The following is a 20,893-nucleotide window of genomic DNA, read 5'->3' as shown; positions in this document are numbered from 1 at the left end:
AGCTGCCACCGCCCTGGGCTGTGCCCTGAGGGACCAGAGAGGCACACAACTGACCTTGATGATTTTGAGTTTGTGCTTTGGGCTGGTCCTGAAGAAGACAGACACCTGGATATGGAGACGGGAGAGGGCCGAGCATCAGTGAATGAGGAGGCGGCACCTTCACCCCACGCCCCTCGGCGGCAAGCCTCGGGAGGACCCCACCTTCCCGACGCGCTCGGCCAGCGCGCCCTGCTCGGCGCTTTCCACCTCTTCCCCGGACATGGCGCTCAGCTTCCCGTTGCACAGGCCGATGTTTCTTCCTGCAAGGTGCGGACAGTCCCCTCTGAGGGCCTGACACTGTGGTCCCTGCACTTGCCCCTCACTTCACCTACCTGACATCAGGCCCCGCCTTGGCCACAGGGAAAAACAAAACCACGGTGGCCCCAATTAGAGAGCACCTGCTATGGTATCTGACCTTAATTCCATCCACAGAATGAACTGGCAACAAAGGCCTCTTATCCCCACTCTAAAGATGAGGAAACTGAGAGAGCGGTGACTTTCCCAAGGCCACAGGGCTAGTAAGTGCTAATACTGGACCTGACATGGTTCTTTCTGTCTGATTCCAGAGTCTGTGATCTTTCCATGGTGCCAGGCTGCCTCAAGACAGAGGGGGGAAAGAAAACCAAGGTGTGGCAACCCTGCTAACAGTAATAAAAAGAGGAGGAGGAGGAAGGTTGCTAGCCCTCTGCTGATGAAAAGCCCGAGGGTCAGAGTGGCTCAATGACTTGCCAAGGGCACGCCGCTACTGGCAGAAGCCAGGCTGGAAGTGTGCACTGGCAATGACGCTGCCTGTGGAGATGAGGCGAGATCATGGACGGAAGCCCCAGGGCAGAGAATGTTCTCGGTGCACATGAGGTCTCTTCCTCGTTAGGAGAACCTGCCAACATCTTAGAGACAAACACCCACTCGGAAGGTGGGATGCTGGTCCTCGGACCTCAGAATCTCTTCCAAGCACGTGGAAGGAAGGTGCGAGCGCTCCTGACCAGGTCCCTCGAGGAGTAAGCACGGGTGGCGACCCTCACCCTCCACCCCACTCCCTGGTTACCTATCGCCAAGGCCGTCTCCAGAGCGTCTCCCGTTATCATTTTCACGGACAAGCCCGAATCAGAGAGAACGTGGACCGCCTCCTCCACGCCGGCCCTCGGAGGGTCGATGATTCCGATGAGACCCAGGAACGTCAGCTTCCCCAGCTCGGGCCCAGAAGCCAGGGCCAGCACTGCGGACAGAGCAAGACCCACAGAAGGTTCAGAAGATGTTCGTCCCCAGTCAGCCCCAGCCCCGCCGTGTCCCAGACCCTCTTCTGTCCGCGAGGGGCTTGGGCACTAAGTCCCTGGACCGCAAAGGGAAGGGACGATCTTCCCGGTGGTCGTCAGGCCCGTGCAGGGCAGCGGCTCTCGACGGCTCACCCACGATGGAGAGCAGGGCAAGCAGCAACAACTTGCCCAGCGGGAGACGGGCCTCCGTCCACTGGTGGTGCAGCCCCCGAGGGGAGTGGCCACGAGAACACCTGCGGGCTGGCACATAAGGGCGCATTTCTGACGGCCTATCTCTCATTGCTCTGCCCTCCTCTGTCATTGCCAGCAGACTCGGGGCAACAGCCACCAAGGTCAAGAAGAATGTGCAGGAGGCAGCACGGGTCAGAGGGCTCTGTGTCAGTGGCACAGAAGCCAGACCCGGCTCTCTGGGACAGGTGCTCTGAGAGGGGGTGGTGTGGGAACTGACCTTACTTTGTCACCTTACTGATACTGGAGGGGAGCTATGGCCAAATTCCAGCTGTGACCCCTCAGTCATGACACTGTACCAGTGACGCAGGGGGGTGTGCCAGCGATGCGGGTACCATTCCCCCCTTTCTCAAAGCGACCCTCCCTGCCCTGCTCAGCTAAGCTCAGCTCTGTCCTGACATGTCCTCACCTTACAGGCTGGTCAGTTTATAATTACTGTCCCCTGAAGGGGAAAACTAGGGCAATTGAAACCAATACAGCAAGCCAACGCTTCTCACTTTCCCCTGAGGGAATACACGTGTTCCAGAGTGTTTTTAGACATTTTCTCTGAAAACGGACAGGCTGACATATGACACTACGGGAAACATGAGGTTTAATGTTCAGCCCATTGGGGAAGGCGTTGGCCCTGGTGCAGAAAATTGGAAATGGCCACGGAATGAAAAGTCCGTATTAATTTACAAGAGCTTTGGGTTTTGCTGACAGCGAGCCGTGAGCAAGACAACCAATCGGGAAAATCATCGTTTCAGGGGCGGCCCGTTCACCTGTCTTAGAAAACTCGGAACCTCTTCTTGCACACGTGAGCGGCGTCTGGGATAACGGGTGTCATCTGGCGGCTGGGATGGGTGGGGGGCGCCCTATCTTTCATCTGCCCAAGAGAGCCCACCCTGGCTTTGCCTGCATTAGCACCCTGCCTGACACCACTCTGACCATCACTGCGTTGACTCGGGACCCTGCGTTAATACACCTGAGAAGTCAGTGTTATGTGCAAACTTAGAGCTTGGGGCTGAGACCACAGGCACTGACCCCGCAGGCCGAGAGACCCCATCCTCTTCTCCTCCTGCTGGCAGAAGGCTCGCTGCTGGGGCGTCAGCGGCAGGGGGATACCCCCATGGTTGTACGTGGTACAGTAACGAATCACTTCCTCAAAGGCCCCCTTCATGAAGTAGATGTCTTCCTGCTCCTTGGAAAAGACAAGAGGGAAAAAATCAGCTGACACTGGCTGCCTCAGCTCTTGGTGACCGTCACCTCATCCACACAGAGATGTTTACGGCGGGGTTTATTTATCCCGGACCGTCACTGCTCACCAATACAGGACAGGTTAGAGAAGTTACAGGAAATCCACGTGATGGAATACCTTGCAGCCCAGAGAGGGGTGAGGCCGATCTCTGACCCAAAGCAGGCCTGCCCTACATCGGGCTCCCTGGTTAATGTCTCAGAGCGTCCGCACGTTTCACCAACTGGTCACATCCCAGCCAGCGCTGTGCCTTTAAGTGTGCGACTGACCACTAGATGTCTGTTTCAGGGAGACTTCCAAGCAAGGCAGGCACCGTGAACTTGGCTCATGAACTCAAATGAGCAGCCGACCCGTTTCCTGTGTATTTGTTAAGCTCCGTCTCCCCTAGACCGTAAGCTCCAGGTGCCTCGTCAGTGTGGGGTCACGCTATAATCCCCGGCACGAGCACAGCGCCTTCCTGCTCACAGTGGGCAGTGAATGAACGTGTGCAAACTGACACGGAAAGCTGGCCAAGACATCATTTAAGGGAAAAGAGCAAATTACACACACTGTATACGGCATGACCTTCTTTTGAAACTACCACCCCACATGTTGCATTTGCACATGTAGAATCTGGAACACTCTATCTCTGACTGCGAAGGGGTGTTAGTGTGGGTGGGGAGTGGGTAGGGAGAAAAGAGGGACAGAATTGTTGGGCACTTCCATTTTTGAAGTTACACTTCTATAATTTTTTTCAATGAAAATATATTACCATTGCCTTTGGGGGGAAAATAAGATTTGAAGGTATTAAAACATTAAAAAAAAAATTCCAAAACCCCTCTTAAGCACCCGGAATTTATATGCCTGTCCACTCATGGCAAAGACCTGGGATAAGCTGGCCGAGCTATCCGCCACTGTGAATGAGATGGGAAATCTCAGCATGGGCAAGACGTGACAGCTTCCAGAAAGAGCAGAAAGTTTGGAGAAAAAGGTAGAAGGCAATAAAAATCTCTTAAAAAAAAAAAAAAGTTTTTTCATTGTAGAAAATCTGAAAAGCTACAGAAAATTTAAAAAGAAAAAAGTGGGGGGAAAACGTGGGCTGAGTCCCCACCCAGGCACAGCCGGTAAGAATTTGGTACCTGTTTCCCTGGCGGCCTAGAACCTGTGTGTGCGCACGTGCAAGCTCACTGTCTACACCGTCTACGGTGGATGCTGGGGTGTGTGTCCTGGATCCCCCTTCGGGATGACGGCTCGTTCCCCCGTGGTGACAGTTACATGAGATCATATGTGTAAAGAACTCAGCACAGGGATGCGAAAAAAGGACCCTAAGTTAGCAACGGGGTCAGTGTCATAGGTAGGAACACGCGGTCCCTCCGGTAGTAATTACTCAGTCATTGTGCTGTAGGCCAGGGAGTCTCGCACGTGAACTTGCATCAGAATCCCCAGCAGACACAGATGACCGGGTCCCAGCCCTGGAATTTCTGATTCAGTGGGTCTGGGGGGGTGGAGCCTGAGAATCTGCATTTCAAACAAATTCCAAGGTGATGCTCCTGCGGGTTCAGGGACCCCACTTTGAGAACCAGAGGTTCAGATGGCGATCTCAGAAGAGGACCCAAGGTAATCAAAGGTTTAACTGCCATCAGCTGTATTTTCACATATTTGGAAGCTCAGAGAAGTAGCCAGGAACTTTAAACTCTTCTGATGTCTGCACTTCGCTTTGCTGGAAGGGGGCAGAGAGGCGCACTCACTTCATTCTTGGGGCTGCATTGGACCGCCATCCACTTCTGCTCCGAACTGAATGGAATCTCTTTTTTTCGCATGTATGAATCTTTAATATCACTTAAGCCCATCTAGGAAAATAAAATGGGACGTTTTCAGTGAGTCATCCTAAACCAATCTCTATGCAAAGCTCAGTCCATTTAAATTATTCATTATTCAAACCACCTCAGGCAGATGAGAAATCCAAGCGTTCAGCTCACAGAGAAAAGCCATTTGCTTTCAAACGTCCCACCTGAAAAGAAATCTCTCTTTTCTCTTGTCCCAGGGGCAGAGCCTGATGGCCTCTGCCACAGCTTCTAGCTGGAACCTGTGGGGTTTCTGCCGGGACGAATGTTTCAGACTTGAAGAGGCGGCAAAAGGAGCCCTGGGAAGTGGGGTGCCTGCGGTCACCACCTGGGGTCCCTGCCAGGCCTCACATTCACTCGCTCTTTGATGGCTTTCAGGCCAGTTCCTTGACAGCTCTGAGCCTTGGTTTCCCCAGTTGTAAACCAATCCTAACCCGTGCAACCCATCGCCCCGCAAGGGTTCGTGAAAATGGGTTCTTAGGGGGTGAAAAAAAATCTACTCCTTTTATGTATAAAGCACAGACACCCATACAGTACAGGAACAGATGCATACTATTGGGCTGACAAAAAAGTTCGTTTGGGTCTTTCCGTAATATCTGCGGTATTAAAATCTCATGGGGGGAGTGATTAGGGAAAAAAACATCTAAAAAGTCTCCTTAGGGGAGTGTCATCGGTTGTACTGTGTCCCTCAAAGACATATGGAAGGTGTAATTCCCCAGTGCCTGCGAACAGGATCTGATTTGGAAATAGGGTCTCTGGAGGTGTAACGAAGTTCAGATGAGGTGGTGAGGGGGAGCCCACGCCGGTATGACCGGTGTCCTTCTAAGAAGAGGACAAGGCCACGTGAGGACCTCCCTCACGCAGACAGGACCTCGAATTCTGCTGCCAGTGTAGCTCCGAGTGAAAGAATTCCCCACGCAGACATCACAGACCTCCTACCTTCATGGCCAGGGCCATCAAGGCACCCTCCGTGGGCTGCCCCATCAAGGCGCCCTCCGTGGGCTGCCCCATCGTGGCCTTTTTTCTGATGATGGCGTTGTTGGCGACACAGCCTGCCTGGAAGGAGAGGTTTCAGAAGGTCGTTTGTTAGTATTTGGAGCTGCACCCGCCGGGGTCCCGGGCTTACTCAGGCACGTGAAAAGGTGCAGCCCTGAACGCTGGACCCATTTTCTGAGCTGGGGCTGGCATGGGGGCCAGGGACAAGTTTACTCTTCAAAATACATCAGTCCCCGATCTTCAAAATCCACACGATTAACATTTACTGACTCTGCTGAATGTTGGTCGTCACAAAGCTGTTATGAGGAACTACAGTGGGAAGGCAGGCAGACTTGGGGGGTCACGCGTGTGGGGTGACGGCCAGTGCCCGCTAGTGGGGACGGGGTTTCTGATTGGGGCGACGGAGCGTCCTGGAATTAGATAGCGGTGATGGCTGCACAACCTTGTGAGTATACTAAAACCCACTGAACTGTACACTTTAAAAGGGTGAATTCTGTGGTGTGCGACCTACATCTCAATTTAAAATAATAACTGAAAAAAGAGAAGTAGAAACAAATGGACAAAAAGAGCACGGGGGTGAATCCCGGCTCCCTCCCACTCACTGGGGGACCTTGGGCACTCATGCTACCTCTCTGAGCCCCCGTTCCTTTTTTTTCTTTGGCCGGCGCTGTGCATGCCGGCATGCTGTATCTTAGTTCTCCAAGCAGGGACCGAACCTGTGCCCCCTGCATTGGGAGCGCGGCGTCTTAACCACTGGACCGCCAGGGAAGTCCCGAGCTCCCGTTTCTTAATCTGCACAACTGAGATAATGGGACGGCCCTCTCAGGGCTGTGTTAATTGTCACCGTGGAGGTGGGACCTGCGCGGAGGGGATGGTGGTCAAACTTCCCGTGGGGAGGGGACGTGAGCTCCTGCGAGGATGGGTATGGCTCACATTACAAGTACTGATGGTCACAACAGGCAGCGTTCAGCCCGTGCTTGTTTCCCAACATTCACGGAGCCCCTTCCCTGTCCAGCAAGCAAGGGGGGAGGAAGGGGCTCCCAGCTCTTCCCTTACGTCCCATATTTCCATCTGTATCTGGGCCGCCGTGACAACCTGACCCCTGGGGTGTGGCCCGGTCATCACCAAGAACCAGCTGGTCCAACTGCTGTCTCTCTTTCCGGAGTGAATCCCCATTAGCTCTGTTTTAAATGCATGTTTAATTCCACAGTGGTGCTTTTGACACTTACCTCCACTAATTTCCCCACTGAGACGTTGGAAAACTGCTTAATGACTTCCTTTGAGGGTAAAAGACAGACAGTCCCTTGGCCGTTGTAGCCAACTCCGCTGACCTACAGGGCAAAGGCAAAAAACGGGGTGTCACTAGGAGGCAAAAAGACGCTTCCCCGGTTGACCCATATCCCTTCCTGGGGATCCATCCCCAAGGACATGGTCCCACCACGAACACGTCTCCAAGCATGAAATGCCCCCTGCAGGATGACGTATTAATCAGATACCTCACCAAGTGCCATGCTTCAGTAAATTGCAACAGGGCATTCTTCAGCCAGTAATAATTATGGTTATGAAAACCAAGTATTAGCATACAAGGGTGCTTATGTTCTAGAACCGGGGCGGGCAAGCTCTTTTTTGTAGAGCCGATGGCAAATATCGTAGCCTTTGCAGTAATCTCTGCTGCGATTACTCTGTGGCTGTGACATGACAGGAAACACGGACAACGTGAAAACACAAGGGTGTAGCATCGTGCCAACCAGAGGGTGGTGCCTTCCATCCGTCACGTTACTCGCTGCTATTTGGAGCAAGGAGACAGTCCAATAACCCATATTGGTTTCTTCCTTACTGTCCTCTGGAAGACTCCGTGTGCTTTCCCTGGGAAGGAAGGGGTCTGGCAGGGCACAACCTGGACCTGAACCTTATAAATTCACACGGGCTCACCTCAGCATGGAGCCCGTCAGACGTCACAAGTTGGGTGACAGTCATTTCATTGGCAGTCAGAGTTCCCGTCTTATCGGAACAGATGACGTTGCAGCAACCTGGCACAAGAAGACACCAGAGTTTATAGGAACAAGAAGTCGTCACCACCAGCTCTCAGGCTTAGGAAACACCCAGGTTGAATTATCACGGCACTAAAATGCCCATGCAGTCCAATTTGTAAGAATCCAACCAGCTGGATTCCCTCACCTAAAGTCTCCACGATCGGCAGCTTCTTCACAATGACCCGCTTCCTGGCCATCCGCAGCACTCCCAGGACCAGCGTAACTGTGACGACGATGGGCAGACCCTCGGGAATGGCGGCCACAGCCAGGCTGGATCGAAAAGGCCAGGCGGATCACCTCTAGCACGCACTTAACGATGACGTGAATCCCAACTGGCGTTGGCAACGTGTTTACCCGGTGAAGCTTGTCCGTGGTTTCCCCACCTTCTCTGTTCTATTCTGCGCTCCCAGTCCCATGACACACCTGCCTCCTTCTTCAGCATCCATTGCTCTGAGCTTTCCCCCTGCAAAACCCTGCTTTCCTACCAGACATCCACACTTTAGTGTGAATTAGTCTGTCGTTTTGCCTATTTAAGTGCTTTTGCATTTAAATTGTTGTCAGCTATTAGAGACAAAAGTCTTGGGCCCTATGAAAGCAATTTCTGGAATCAGGCACTAAGTGGGAAGTGGAATTACTAGGTTCAGAGGGTCCTCCCTGGGTCTCCTGAATTTTCCTTTAAATTGGTCTAATGGTTTAGACACTTCCTGTGAGAAAACCAGACAAGGAAATGAAAGTTGGGGGAGGTGAAGTGGCACGGCGACGCCTTTGCCTAAGCAGGTTGTTGTGCTGTCTGCTCATCTGCTTAGGAACCCCCCCCCAACTCTTTCTGTACCACGCGGCCCCGCCCTCCCACAGCCAAGGTTGATTGGGTTAGAGGAGAACATGTGACTCGAGCTGAACCAATGAGCTTCTCCCTTGGGAATCTGCATTGGGACTGAGCACAGGATCCCCTTCCTGTGGGCAGGGTCTGTGTCTTGCCAGTGACCTCAGGCCGATGGGGGAGGCTGGAGAGTGGGGGGCAGACTGTGCGGAGCTGTGGGGTGAGCATTACCACGCCACGCCCCACCATGGTTCACCCTTTGCACAGCACGGTCCCGCAGGTAGTCAGTAAATATTTGCTGAGTGAACACACAGCAATGAGTGAATACATGGCAAGTGCAAGAGCCTGGACCCACCCTGGCCTAGCACATAGTGAGCGCTCTACATAGGTTGGTTACTAATCAGAAAGCCCCGCCACCGAGGATGACCATTCAACCGAAGCCACACACGGCTACCGTATTTCATCAGATCTAAGGCGCTGCTCATTGGGAAGGGCACCATTATCCTGTGCACCTCTCAGAAAGGAAAAACATGCTGCCCATTAACGGTGCCGGGATGCTTTCTTATCACCTCACTTGTGAGAAGCAGTCTGACTTCAGGGAAGGTAGAAGGTGAAAAAGAATGTGTGTCTCAGAATCAAAGAAATACGGTATATGAATGGCGGCCTTTCACCTGGAGACCCTGGAGCATTCAGGGGTGAGTTATATAAACCAAGGTGACGGAATTTGGTCAAGGGACTGTGCCCGGTTTCTACAGTGACAGCAAGAAGGCTTCCTTGGTTTTATGGCACAGGCTGACAAGGCCAGCTAAGCAAACATTTGCAAAGGGTTCTCACGGGCACTTTCCTCCTACATGGCATGAGAAGGGCATTGTGTGTGCCTGGAGGCTTTCATAATAATAAAAAATTAATTGGCAAACTAATAAAGATTACAATAGACCAGGAAAAGCAAGTAGACCTTGGGTCAACTTGAATGTCGCTCAAGGCAGAGGGAAGTAGGATCAAGTTTTTAAAAGAATGATTCTCATGCTATTTATTTTGGAGAATCTCTTCCTCACCAGCTTTCCTGCCGTTTCTACCTTATGACTGAGAGGTTTTGAGTGATTTTCTTCTGCTAAAAACTGAAGAATCCCATCCTTTCAAAGTCACAAGTGAAATGACCAGACTCAGTTTTCTTTCCATTGCAAGTTTCCCATGGACCGAGTGGGATGAGAGAGATGAAAGGGGCTGTTAGACAAGAAATCAGAAACGACCTTGGGGAAGCAGGGATGCGGTGGACACAGGAGCCTTTTCTCTTACTGACCTGGAAATATGTCACCGTCTTTTTGCCTCATGGAACTTTCTGTGGTTTACAAGATGGGATGGAACGCATCCTTGTTTGGGGGAGGTGCTCATGCATCACGGCCTCTGAGAGCTCTGCTTTTTCGGGGAGCGCCTCGTGGCTGAGGCTCCACCCTCGGCCACCACCCCTACCTCTGAAGACCTAGTCACCTGAGCCTTCTTTCCGGGGCTCCACCTTCTTCCCTAGCCCCGCCTCTTGCTGGAGCCCCGACCAGGGTAATTGTAGCCATGGCCTCCCTGCTCAGAGTGATGCTTCCTGAAGCGGCAGCATCAACGTCCCTGTGGAGCATGTTAGGAATGCAGAATCTCGGGCCCCCCACCCCCCAGACCCACTGAGTCAGAGCCCCGGCAATCTGCGTGGGACAGGCTCTCCCAGGGACCCTTGTATGGTGAGGTTAGCTACGGTCAAGTCCAAGACCCCCTGCTCTACGGCGTCCTCCTCTTGCAGGAGGCCCCGCCCTCACCTCAAACTCCACCGCCCACAGCGCAGCCAGCTGCCCACTCCCCTGCTCCCTCTTCCCACTCCTCAGAACAAGCCAGGGTTCACACCTCCCATCACTATCCCAAGAATGGCCAACACTTTTCATCTCTCTGCTCCAGAAGAATAGTAGAGATGGCCTGGCACGGCGTGTTGAGAAGGGTTCTGAGGATGTGATTGATTAGAATTCAGAGAAAAAGGGGCCCGTGAGTTTCCGCGTGATCAGCCCCCTAATCTACCCCACCGTCTGGTCTTATCACCCAGCCCGACCACAGCCTCCCGCCCCCCCACCCCCCCCCCCCCCCCCCCGGCTTCCGCAGATGCGCTGGGCTCGCTCCGCCTCCACGCCTTTGCCCCCGCCACTCCCCTGCCTGAACGCCCTGCCCCCCCTCAGCAGCATCTCTCCAGCTTCAACTCCTCAGAGAAACCTTCCCCAGCCACCTTTTCCGGCCACATCCCTTCCCGCCTCCCTTTTAATCTGTCTCTCAACCATCGTTTCCTTTGTAGCGTTGATCGTAAGTTGTGATTATTTTGCTAACATTCACTTAAATTGTTCACGTTTACTTTCCCCACCAGCCTGCAGACTCCGTGGTCCAGCTCCATCAGCACTGGACGATGCAAGTACATAGTAAACAGTTGCCCAAGAAACATGTGTGGGGCAAATAAGCAAACCAAGTGCCATGGCCGGGGAGGGTAGGGAGAGGGAGGAGAGTCCCTGCCCTGCCCGGGAGGTGGCCAGGGGCACTGAGCCGGACCCTGGCTTTGCATCAGAATGCATGGGGTTTGCAGTCTGTCTCCTCCACTCCCTGATCCTGTAACTACAGGCAAATGTGTCGGCCTAACCCTCAGCTTCTCCATCTGTGAAATGGAGACCGGCCTGCCTCACGGAGCTGTGCCTCGATGCACGAGGTCACGTGCTCCTCCCGAGCCCTCCCCCCTCCTCCACACGGCAGCAACAGACCCTGGCTACGCCCCCTTCACTTTCTCGAAGATCCTAGAACCGCCTCACCTAGCTGGTCAACACTCCGACACTGACACGGAGGGATAAACGGCCATCGAAAGCTCCGGGTTCTATTTTCTTTTATACCATTCACGGCACGTAGCTCAGGATATAAAGTCAGGAAACCCCACTCGACTTGAGATCATGACCTCGTCCACTCAAAAGAACACCTTGGGCTCTGTATCTAGAGCTCTGCAAGCCGTCTGCTGTGGCCACCACCCAAATGTGACGATGATGATCTGGGTGTGTTTCAGGGAAAAGGCCTGAAATCCAGCAGGAACATCTGTACAGCACAATGGCCTGATTTTCATGGTTCCAAAGAGTTCGGGGGGAAAACCCAAGCCCTGGTATCAATCCATTTATTTATAGCTTATTTAAGGTGAAAACCTAAAGACAATTGCTGTTAGGGTACCTTTTCTTTTTATACTCAGAATTAGTCTGAGATGGCGTTTTCCAAATGTTTGCCATTTGTATTTTGCTTTTATGGTTTTTGTCACATAATATTCTAACTGCATAATATTCTTTAAACCAACTTTTCCTTTTTCATGTCCCCAGGATTTGGCATTAATGAGATTTTGTTTGTTAAGGAATGGCAAAGCTTCTAAAACCAGACACAGACTTTTCCAGCTTCCATTCATTCACAAAATAGTCACTGAATACTATTATAATAGGATACACACCTGCCCACAGGTGGATTTTGCTGGCCTGCCTCTCAATGCACACAGGGCAGTGTGATTAAAAAATGAGGCATTTGAAAGAATGTATATATATATATATATATATATATATATATATATATGTATAACTGAATCACTTTGCTGTACAGCAAAAATTAACACAACATTGTAAATCAACTATACTTCAATTTAAAAAAGTGAGGCATTTGGAATTTTAAAAGACCTGCATTTGAATTTCTTCTGTTGCTAATTGTTAGGTAATGGTGTCCACTCATTTTTACACAGACAGACTTGACTCTGTACCAGAGACGTGTACACTCAACCCCCTAAAGCAAGGTTCTCTTGCCCACACTGGCCGGCGCTGGGGGAAGCAGCACCCCACAGCCTCCGTCCCACACTGGGATCCACTGTGAGGTGCGTCACTGTAATTTACTGTAATGACAGTTACAATGTGGCTGTTTGCAAACAGTTTACTTTTTATATATAAATTAGAAAGCTTCCAAGGATCCTTGTAATAACAGCTTTCCTAATTACCTGCTTTGTTTTCTTTATTGAGATGTAATTCACGCACCATAAAATTCGCCATTTTAAAGTATATAATTCAGTGGTTTTATATTCAGAGTTGTATAACTATCACTACAATCACTTTTAGAGCCTTTTCATCACCCCCAGAAGAAACCCCATAGCTGTTGGGGTCCCTCCTCGTTCCCCGACTCCAGCCCCTGGCAGCCACTAATCTATGTTCTGTCTGTATGGATTTGCCTATTTGGGGCATTTCATAGAAACAAAGTCATATGGTATGTGGCCATTTGTGTCTGGTTTCCTTCTCGTAGCCTCATGTTTCTACGGCATCCACACTGTAGCATGTGTCAGTGCTTCATTCTTTTTTTTTAATATCTTTATTGGAATATAATTTCTTTACAATGTTGTGTTAGTTTCTGCTGTACAACAAAGTGAGTCAGCTGTACATATACATACATCCCCATATCCCCTCCCTCTTGCGCCTCCCTCCCACCCTCCCTATCCCACCCCTCTAGGTCATCGCAAAGCACGGAGCTGATCTCCCTGTGCTATGCGGCTGCTTCCCACTAGCTATCTATTTTCCATTTGGTAGTGTATATATGTCCATGCCACTCTCTCACTTTGCCCCAGCTTCCCTCCCCCCACTGGCTTCACTCCTTCTTGTGGCTGAATAATGCTCCACTGTATGCTGTTTATCTGTTCACTACTTGACGGGCATCTAAGTTTGTTTACATTGTGGGTTTGATGTACTAAGTATATATTTTTGCTCACCGACATTAATCTTCCACGTAACACCTGAACCATTTTACAGACAACAACACAAGGACGGGGTCACCGTGAGGAAACCGTGAGGGGCCTGACGTGGCTCCTCCACGTCCCCGATTACCAGCTGCCCTTCCGCTGGGACGTGCCCCATTAGGGACAATCCCTAGCACCCCGTGTCCCCGAGCAGCCGCGGAAAAGCTGTGGCAACCTCACGCCCCTGCATAGAGCCGGCCTTCTCCTGCCTGCCTCTGCTTCTCCACTGGGACCCAGGGTGGGGCGGTCGCTTATGGGCATCACCAGGTGGGGGAAGGGCAGGTTCCCTGGGCTTAAAGTCAAGGCCCCGATCCCCAGCCCTGCAGTCAGCCATGTGGCCTCGGCTACAAGTTCTCTGTCCTCTCCTGCAGCCGCCTCCATAAATCAAGGGCCGAGTTCCCAATGTGTAACGAGAACACGCACCCACCGTGCGCTCCGCGTGGCTGCAGGCGCCTGCGCAGGGCACCCAGGGCATCCTCACCGCACCCCTCGGAGGGCTGACATCACACCCGTTTACAGAGGAGGAAAAGGAGGACCAGTAAATGAAGACGCTGGGCCGGGGTCGCATGGCTAGCAAGTGGCAAAGGCAGAATCTAAACCCGGGTGGGCTGGCTCTGGAGTCCGCGCTCAGCCAGGAAGACCCAGACCCACGGGCCAGAGGGGCAGGGACTCCAAATCGTCAGCTTTCATCCCTTCTGCAGACATTCGCTGGACACCCACCTGCCAGACAACGTGCTACGGGGAGACTGTGGCTTAGGGGGAAGGGCTGCATCTGCCCCACGCCACTCCTGCCCCCCAATCTCCCCACCTTCTCTTGTGCACAGACGAGGGGGGATGGCCCAGCGCCCTTACCTGACCCCGATGGTGAACATGCTGAGGAGGTGCTTCCCTTGAAGCCAGCCCGTGAACATGATCAGGCCTGGGAGGAGATAAAAACATACATGTATGTATGTATATATAAACACACGCACACACACACACACACACACACACACATACACACACGCACGAGTATGTCCTCCAAAGGACGAAGGCATTCCAAACTCATTTCCTTAAAGAGTTTCCAGTAATATAGACATAGGACGATTATGAATAACCTCAAACACGTGCCACCTCTCCCCTTTTTCTTTTTAAGAAAGAAACTCCCCTGCCTACGAGAAAGAGGATGGTTTTACTTTTTCAGGAGAGGATCAAGCCAGCTCAAGTAAAAGAAAGAAACAGCCAACCAGTTTATTTGGGGCCGTTGGCAACATTTCTGTATTATTCCACAAGTTCCCATGGGCTGCACGCCCCCAGGACTTGCCCCAAGGTGTCTGCAGTGCTCCCATGACGCACAGATGGGCCGCTGTCTCTCGACTGACTTTATCCTGCGTGTTCATGATTAAATACATTCCTTTTTTCATTTTTCTCCTTCGTCAATCGTTGACCCAACATTTCCTAAACGCCGGGCACTGTGCTATGCATGGGACACACAGTCAGTCAGAGATCGACCCTCCAGGCACAGGAGTGGCATGAGTCACGCTGGGACCCGTGAAGATGCTGAGATGTTCTGACAATGGGGGAAAGTTCAGGGGCCGCCAGGCGTGGCCTCGGTTTCCTCACCTGTAAAGTGGGGACAATGACCACGTCTTCCTCGAGGACTTGTTTCAGGATGTAAGATGTGACAATGCACTTGGAGTGCTTAGCACGGCTCCTGGCCCACAGTAACACCCAGCCGTGAACTGCTGGGGCCACGGTTACCGGACAGGTGAAGGGAAAAATGTGTGAGGTGAGAGGAGTCGCCTGTTGACATGTCCTGGGAGACTTGCTGAAAAGCATCAGCTTTGTTTTGCAGGGAAAGGGGAGCCGGGGCAAGTTTTCTGCTGAGTAGTAGCAGTGTGCGTGTGTGCGTGTGTGTTGGGAGTAGGGGGGTCAGAAGATCTGATTTATTAGGGGCTATTTTCATACTATGTATCTTTCTAATTAATTAATTAATTAATTTTTGGCTGCGTTGGGTCTTCGTTGCAGTGCTGTGGCTTTCATTGAGGTGGCTTCTCTTGTTGCGGAGCACAGGCTCTAGGCACGTGGGCTTCAGTAGCTGTGGCTCGCGCGCTCTAGAGCGCAGGCTCAGTAGTTGTGGCGCACGGGCTTAGTTGCTCTGTGGCATGTGGGATCTTCCCGGACCAGGGCTTCAACCCGTGTCCCCTGCATTGGCAGGCAAATTCTTAACCGCTGCACCACCAGGGAAGTCCCTATTTTCATACTATGATTAGCAACAGGATTCAGTAGTCAAATAAAATCTTAGCTGCAATCCAAATGAACCCAGATGCAAAAGACTGGGGGCTGGGGAGGGAACTCTATTAAAAATAGGGGCAGGGCCGCACCCACCAGGACCCGCCCCTACCCTGGGGGCCTCCCTGCAGCAGGAGGATGAGCTTGTTCACTGGGGCTCACAAGAGCTGACCGTGCTCATTTCTTCCCAAACCCACGTTCAGTAACTTTGCACTGGCAGCTTGAAATGGGCGGCTGTGAGTATTGACACCATGGAAAGTGGCAAACACCGCTTTCCGCTGGAGCCCGCTGTTCCCCTGAATCTCCTCCTTGGACCCTCTGAGGATTCAAAATTCCCACTCTGCCAGAGCAATTCTTAAAATATTCATTAAAAAGAAAAAACGTCTGAATGGTGTCATGGGCCTGGCCATGGACATGCTAATTTACTTTCTAATTTAACTTGAGGAATAATGGCTTATACGAGGCAATGACCTTGCAGGACCTCTGACTTGGATTTTTTTTTTTTTTAAAACAAATTTCATCTTGTGGAAAGGCCTGCTAAGAGCATCTATTTGACAATGTGCCTTGAAGCACATCTACTTGGTATTTGCTCTTGGGGCCATTATTACGGCCCAGTCTCCTTCTGGCAACCCCAATGTGTAGAGCAGGTGGTGGAAAGCTTTTCATATAACAGATCAGATAGTAAATCGCATTGGCTTTATGGGCCATATGGTCTGTTACAACTCAACTTGGCCGTTGCAGTGTGCAAGCAGCTATAGATAATACGTGAATGGGTGTGGCCGTGTGCCCATAAAACAGATTTGTGAACACTGAAATTTGAATTTCATATAACTTTAGTGTCATAACATATTCTTCTTCTTTCTATTTTTTTCAGTCATTTAAAAATGTAAAAAAAATTCTTGGCTTGTGAGCCACATAAAAACAGGTGGCAAACCCGATTTGGCCTGGGAGTCACAGTTTCCATCCCCTGCTCCAGAGTGTAAAAGGGTCCTCTGGCCAGCTGGGGCCGCGTGGGCATCCATTCTACCCCAGAAGCCTGATCAATGTAACCCCGAGGATGGCAGGTGAACGGCGATGCAGAGCCACTTTCCCCTCCTGCGTCCATGGCAGACATCACTAATCCATCACAGTTCTCTGCCACCAAGCCTGAGCATGGCCTCCAAATCCTCTCACAAGCACAGAGCCCCCTTAGCTGTGATCAGACTTGGCAGGTAAAGATAAAACCCATTTTCCATAACTGCTCCAGGACAAAATAGGGTGGAGAGGAGGGAAGAGGACATAGAGCTACTTGAAAACAGTAAAACTACTGACTGAGCAAAGTCTGAGTACTAAATCCAAAGTTGACATTTGGACAGGAGACTAGATACTAGAAGGTTGGGATGGGGTGGCCAGGGAGGAAAGGGTGGGCAGGTCTGTCCCCAACATGACAGAATTGAGAGCTTTGACTTCAGACCATATCCTCTTAACACTTTGCTAAATTTACCACCTCTTACAAGTTGTGAAGGAGTGGGAGATACCTTCCATGCCTTTGAATCTACCCTTTCCTCTGTCTGGAATTCCCAATCTCTTTTTTTTCACTTGGCAAACTCCTACCCATCCTGCAAGACCCAACTTAATGTCACCTCCTCCTGGGAGCCTTCCCAACTCTCCCATGCAAAATTAACTGCTGCCTTCACATTTCGTATTTGTTCAGGTGTCTCTCTCCTATTTCCTTGGGGTCCTTCAAAGGGCAGAAGCTGTGTTTGACTCATCTTGGTGGCCCCAGAACCTATCATAGGGTCTAGCATGTCATAAGATACTCACTAAATGAATGAATGCATCTAGATGCCCAGAAGCACAACAAAACTGCTGCTAGGAGGGACAGAAGTTTCTCCAAGAACTTTATCGGCTTTGCAGTTTAGCCAGATTCTCTAGTACTTCCTCCCATCACTGCTCGTGCTATGAGCAGTGGTTGGTTGGTTTGTTCCTTTATTCACTCGTTCATTCAACCAACATTTATTGAGAATCTACAGTGGCCCAGGCACTAGTTGATCCTGAAAGCTGGGATCAAAGGACACAGACTCAAAACCAGAGCTGGAGACAGCAGGAAGGAGCAGGTGAAGGGACCAGGGCAGCCCCATGGGGATCTTCAGGTGTAAGACCTGAATTTAGCTCTGCAGCATCCTGTGGATGCTGTTTGATCTGTTGCCAAAGGCCAGGACGCACAAGCCCAGGCACAACCTGTTTAGTAGAATAGAAACATGGCTGGGTGCACCACCAGACTACATTTCCCAGTCTCCTCTGCAGTTAGGTAGGCCATGTGACTTCACTCCAGCCAATCGAGAATAGGCAAAATTGATGACATCACTTCCTGGTCCCTGCCTTAAAAACCTCCCCCCACAAGCCTCCATATTCTCTCTTTCCCTACCTGCTGGCTACATAGAATTATGACCCACCTCCCAGGACCTGCAGGAAGGCAGAGCAACAATACGGTAGGGGCCTGGGCCCCCGAGTCAGTGTTTGGAGGTGAGCCATCCAGGAAAGCCATTTCACCAGGAACATGCCCATGGACTGTGGTGTGGGCAAGAAATAGATTTTGACCATGTTAGACCATTAAAACGCGGGGGCTGCTTGTTACAGCCATTAGCTTGTTCTGATAGAGAAACCTCTTGTTACTGTCCAAGAACCTCTGATCCCAAACCCCAATTCTCACCCAGGTGAGTAGCAGGGTATTTGAGAAACAGCTGTGGGTGCGCAGGACGGCTCCCTCCACACACCCCAACCCCTCTGGGACCCCGTGCAGAAACTGCTTCACCCACCAATTATGCCGAATGAGAAAAGTGTCAATTGCTTCCCCAGTTTGTCCATGCTTTTTTGTAGAGGAGTTTTAGGCGTCTGAAAGGATGAGAACAATGGGTTTGTTAGATGAGATCCCAGCAGTGTCCCCCGGCTTCTGCCTGGATTTTTTAATGTCTTAGGCTGAGTGATGATTACACAAGGACACATATATAAAAATTCACTTACTGCTACATTTCAGATCTGTGCATGTCACCGTAAGTTATATCTTGACAAAGATCCGAATAAATGTTTTAAAATAAAAATTTTGAAAAAGTGTACTCACATTAATCATATCATCCTTATTCCCAAGGAGTAGGCGGGGCTGGTGTCACCAGCTGAGAATCATCTCAAACCCCAGCTTACAAAAACCCAAAGCCCCACTGCCCTCACCTCTTCAGCCTGCATCATCTTAAACACTTCTCCGAACTGGGATCTTTCTCCTGTTCCGATCACGACGCCCTGTGTTTAGGAGAGAGAAGCCTGAGTTCTGAGGCTGAAAGCCTGCAGGTGAGGGAGGCCAGGGTCCCCAGGCACCCGGGGCTTACCTGTCCCTTCCCGTACTGCACCAGGGTCCCCATGAAGACAATGTTGCTCAGGGTGGTGAGGTCGCCCGCGCCCGTCAGCGGGGTGTCCGTCTTACTGCTCGGCTCGGCTTCTCCCGTGAAACTGGACTCGTCCACCAGGAGGTCTGTGACCTGGGGGAGCAAAGTGAGAAGGCGTGGCATCCGCTCTCCCATCTGTGAGCTGGTTTTCAAAGCCCAGAATGGTGTCTAGCACCTTAGCGTCATTACCAACAGACAGCAAACAGGAACGTGCTGAAAGCAGGAAGCGAGTATCAGAACACAGCCTCAGATGCCTCCAGGAAACAGAAAAGCTTTGAATGTACGGCCCCTTTCAGAAAGCATAAAGGTCTCGTATCCTATTTTAACATTATTTTAAATTTTAATAAAATATTTTTTAAAAACTTAGGCAATGGTTAAATTAGAACATCCCTTTCAGAGCATCCTGTCTTTCCCCTAACACTCCACATCCCACCCACCTTGGAAGGTCCCGTACAATCTGTGTAGTCTGAGCAGCAGTGAGCCGGCTTACGCAGTGACCGCCTAAGGTCATGTCAACACCCAAAACACATATGCGGGCACAGATACGCACACACACCCAGACGTTTCCAGGGTGACACTTTCAGAGCACCTACCATGCGCCAGGCCCCAGCGCAGAACACTTCACAAGGCTTATCTCTTTTTTTAAAATTTATTTTTATCTTTGGCCGCACTGGGTCTTTGTTGTTGCGTGCAGGCTTTCTCTAGTTGCAGCGAGCGGGGGCTACTCTTCGTTGCGGTGCACGGGCTTCTCATCGCGGTGGCTTCTCTTGTTGCAGAGCATGGGCTCTAGGCGCGCGGGCTTCGGTAGTTGCGGCACGCGGGCTCAGTCATTGTGGCTCACAAGCTCGGTAGTTGTGGCGTACAGGCCCAGCCGCTCTGCGGCATGTGGGATCTTCCCGGACCAGGGCTCAAACCCGTGTCCCCTGCATCGGCAGGCGGATTCTTAATCACTGTGCCACCAGGGAAGTCCCACACAAGGCTTATCTCTCAATCCTCACAGCCTCCATGAAAGATGCTATTATTTTCTCCTCTCTACATCTGGGGGAACTGAGGCATGGAGTGATTAAGAAATGTGCTCAAGTTGACACAGCTAGTTAGTGGCAGAGCAGAGGTCTGAACCAAGGCGATGGCTCCAGAAACTGCACTCTTAACCACCTTGCAAAACTGACCACAGGCCCAGTAGGTATCATTCAAGAGGTGAGTCTCCTGTGGCCAGAACTGTGCCAGGTACCACGGAGGACATGCAAGGCATCAGGGTGGGCTCTGCCCCTAAGGACCTTCTCATTTAAGCAAAAAAGAGCAACTGAGAGAGAGAAGCCATCTTTCTGCAAACTCACAAGAGAACAGTTAGATCAGTGTTTGTCAAATAGGGGTCTGTGAGTTCTCTGTAATTTCCAAATTTTACAATTCAATAACAGTCTTTAAAAAGTAGTCACACTGCCACGGGACCCCAGTCCCCAAGGTTGACAGGGGCCACCACCTGCCTAGCAATGCCCATCTCCCCGTCCCCCTTCCTAACAGAACCCCATGGTGCTGGGAGCGATGATGTGCCCCCCAGCGCACCCCCAACCCTGTTTCCCAGCTTCCCTGGCAGCTCACGGTGTCTCCCCGTCTGGACAATGGGATGAGTGGTCTTGGGGAAGATCTCTGAAGGTGGCTGGGCTGACAGGCCCTCTTTGCCCTCCCTCACCTTTCTCCTTCTCTCCGCCTGGGCCATCGTTTTCATGGCTGGAGCTCCAGAAGCTCGCTTACAAGCATTAAAAGGATGACCACACCCCAAGAGCGCAGAGTTGGGGGGCTGGGAGAAACCCAGGTCCTTCGTTCCATGGTGGAGCTGCCTTACTGTCTCTGGACACTCCACTTCCGGGCTCGCATCATGTGAGCGAGGAATAAATCCCCGTTCAAGCCCATCTATCTATCTTAATCTGTTACCACAAACACAA

At 51.3% G+C, this 20,893-nt stretch overlaps 1 protein-coding gene across 9 annotated transcripts in view; it reads right to left on the bottom strand.

The window, feature by feature from the left end:
• The window catches only part of ATP2C2 (ATPase secretory pathway Ca2+ transporting 2), a gene marked incomplete at its 3' end in the record, with an annotated part of 86,239 nt that overhangs the window by 13,891 nt on the left and 51,455 nt on the right, over positions 1 to 20,893 (bottom strand). For all 9 annotated transcript variants that reach the window (XM_082438426.1, XM_082438432.1, XM_082438430.1 and 6 more), the window contains 13 exons: positions 18,894 to 19,043; positions 18,739 to 18,807; positions 18,330 to 18,405; positions 14,113 to 14,179; positions 7,773 to 7,897; positions 7,527 to 7,624; positions 6,824 to 6,925; positions 5,538 to 5,654; positions 4,503 to 4,604; positions 2,565 to 2,721; positions 1,085 to 1,255; positions 202 to 299; positions 55 to 105 (listed from right to left, as the gene is read on the bottom strand). In XM_082438426.1, the coding sequence (XP_082294552.1) occupies positions 55 to 105; positions 202 to 299; positions 1,085 to 1,255; positions 2,565 to 2,721; positions 4,503 to 4,604; positions 5,538 to 5,654; positions 6,824 to 6,925; positions 7,527 to 7,624; positions 7,773 to 7,897; positions 14,113 to 14,179; positions 18,330 to 18,405; positions 18,739 to 18,807; positions 18,894 to 19,043 (1,383 nt within the window). The remainder of the gene's footprint in view (positions 1 to 54; positions 106 to 201; positions 300 to 1,084; positions 1,256 to 2,564; positions 2,722 to 4,502; positions 4,605 to 5,537; positions 5,655 to 6,823; positions 6,926 to 7,526; positions 7,625 to 7,772; positions 7,898 to 14,112; positions 14,180 to 18,329; positions 18,406 to 18,738; positions 18,808 to 18,893; positions 19,044 to 20,893) is intronic.

This window comes from Balaenoptera physalus (genome assembly GCF_965194825.1).
Source record: "Balaenoptera physalus genome assembly, chromosome: 19".
Taxonomy (NCBI): domain Eukaryota; kingdom Metazoa; phylum Chordata; class Mammalia; order Artiodactyla; family Balaenopteridae; genus Balaenoptera; species Balaenoptera physalus.
Note: the sequence above shows the minus strand (reverse complement) of the source record. Positions and strands in the feature narration are given on the sequence as shown.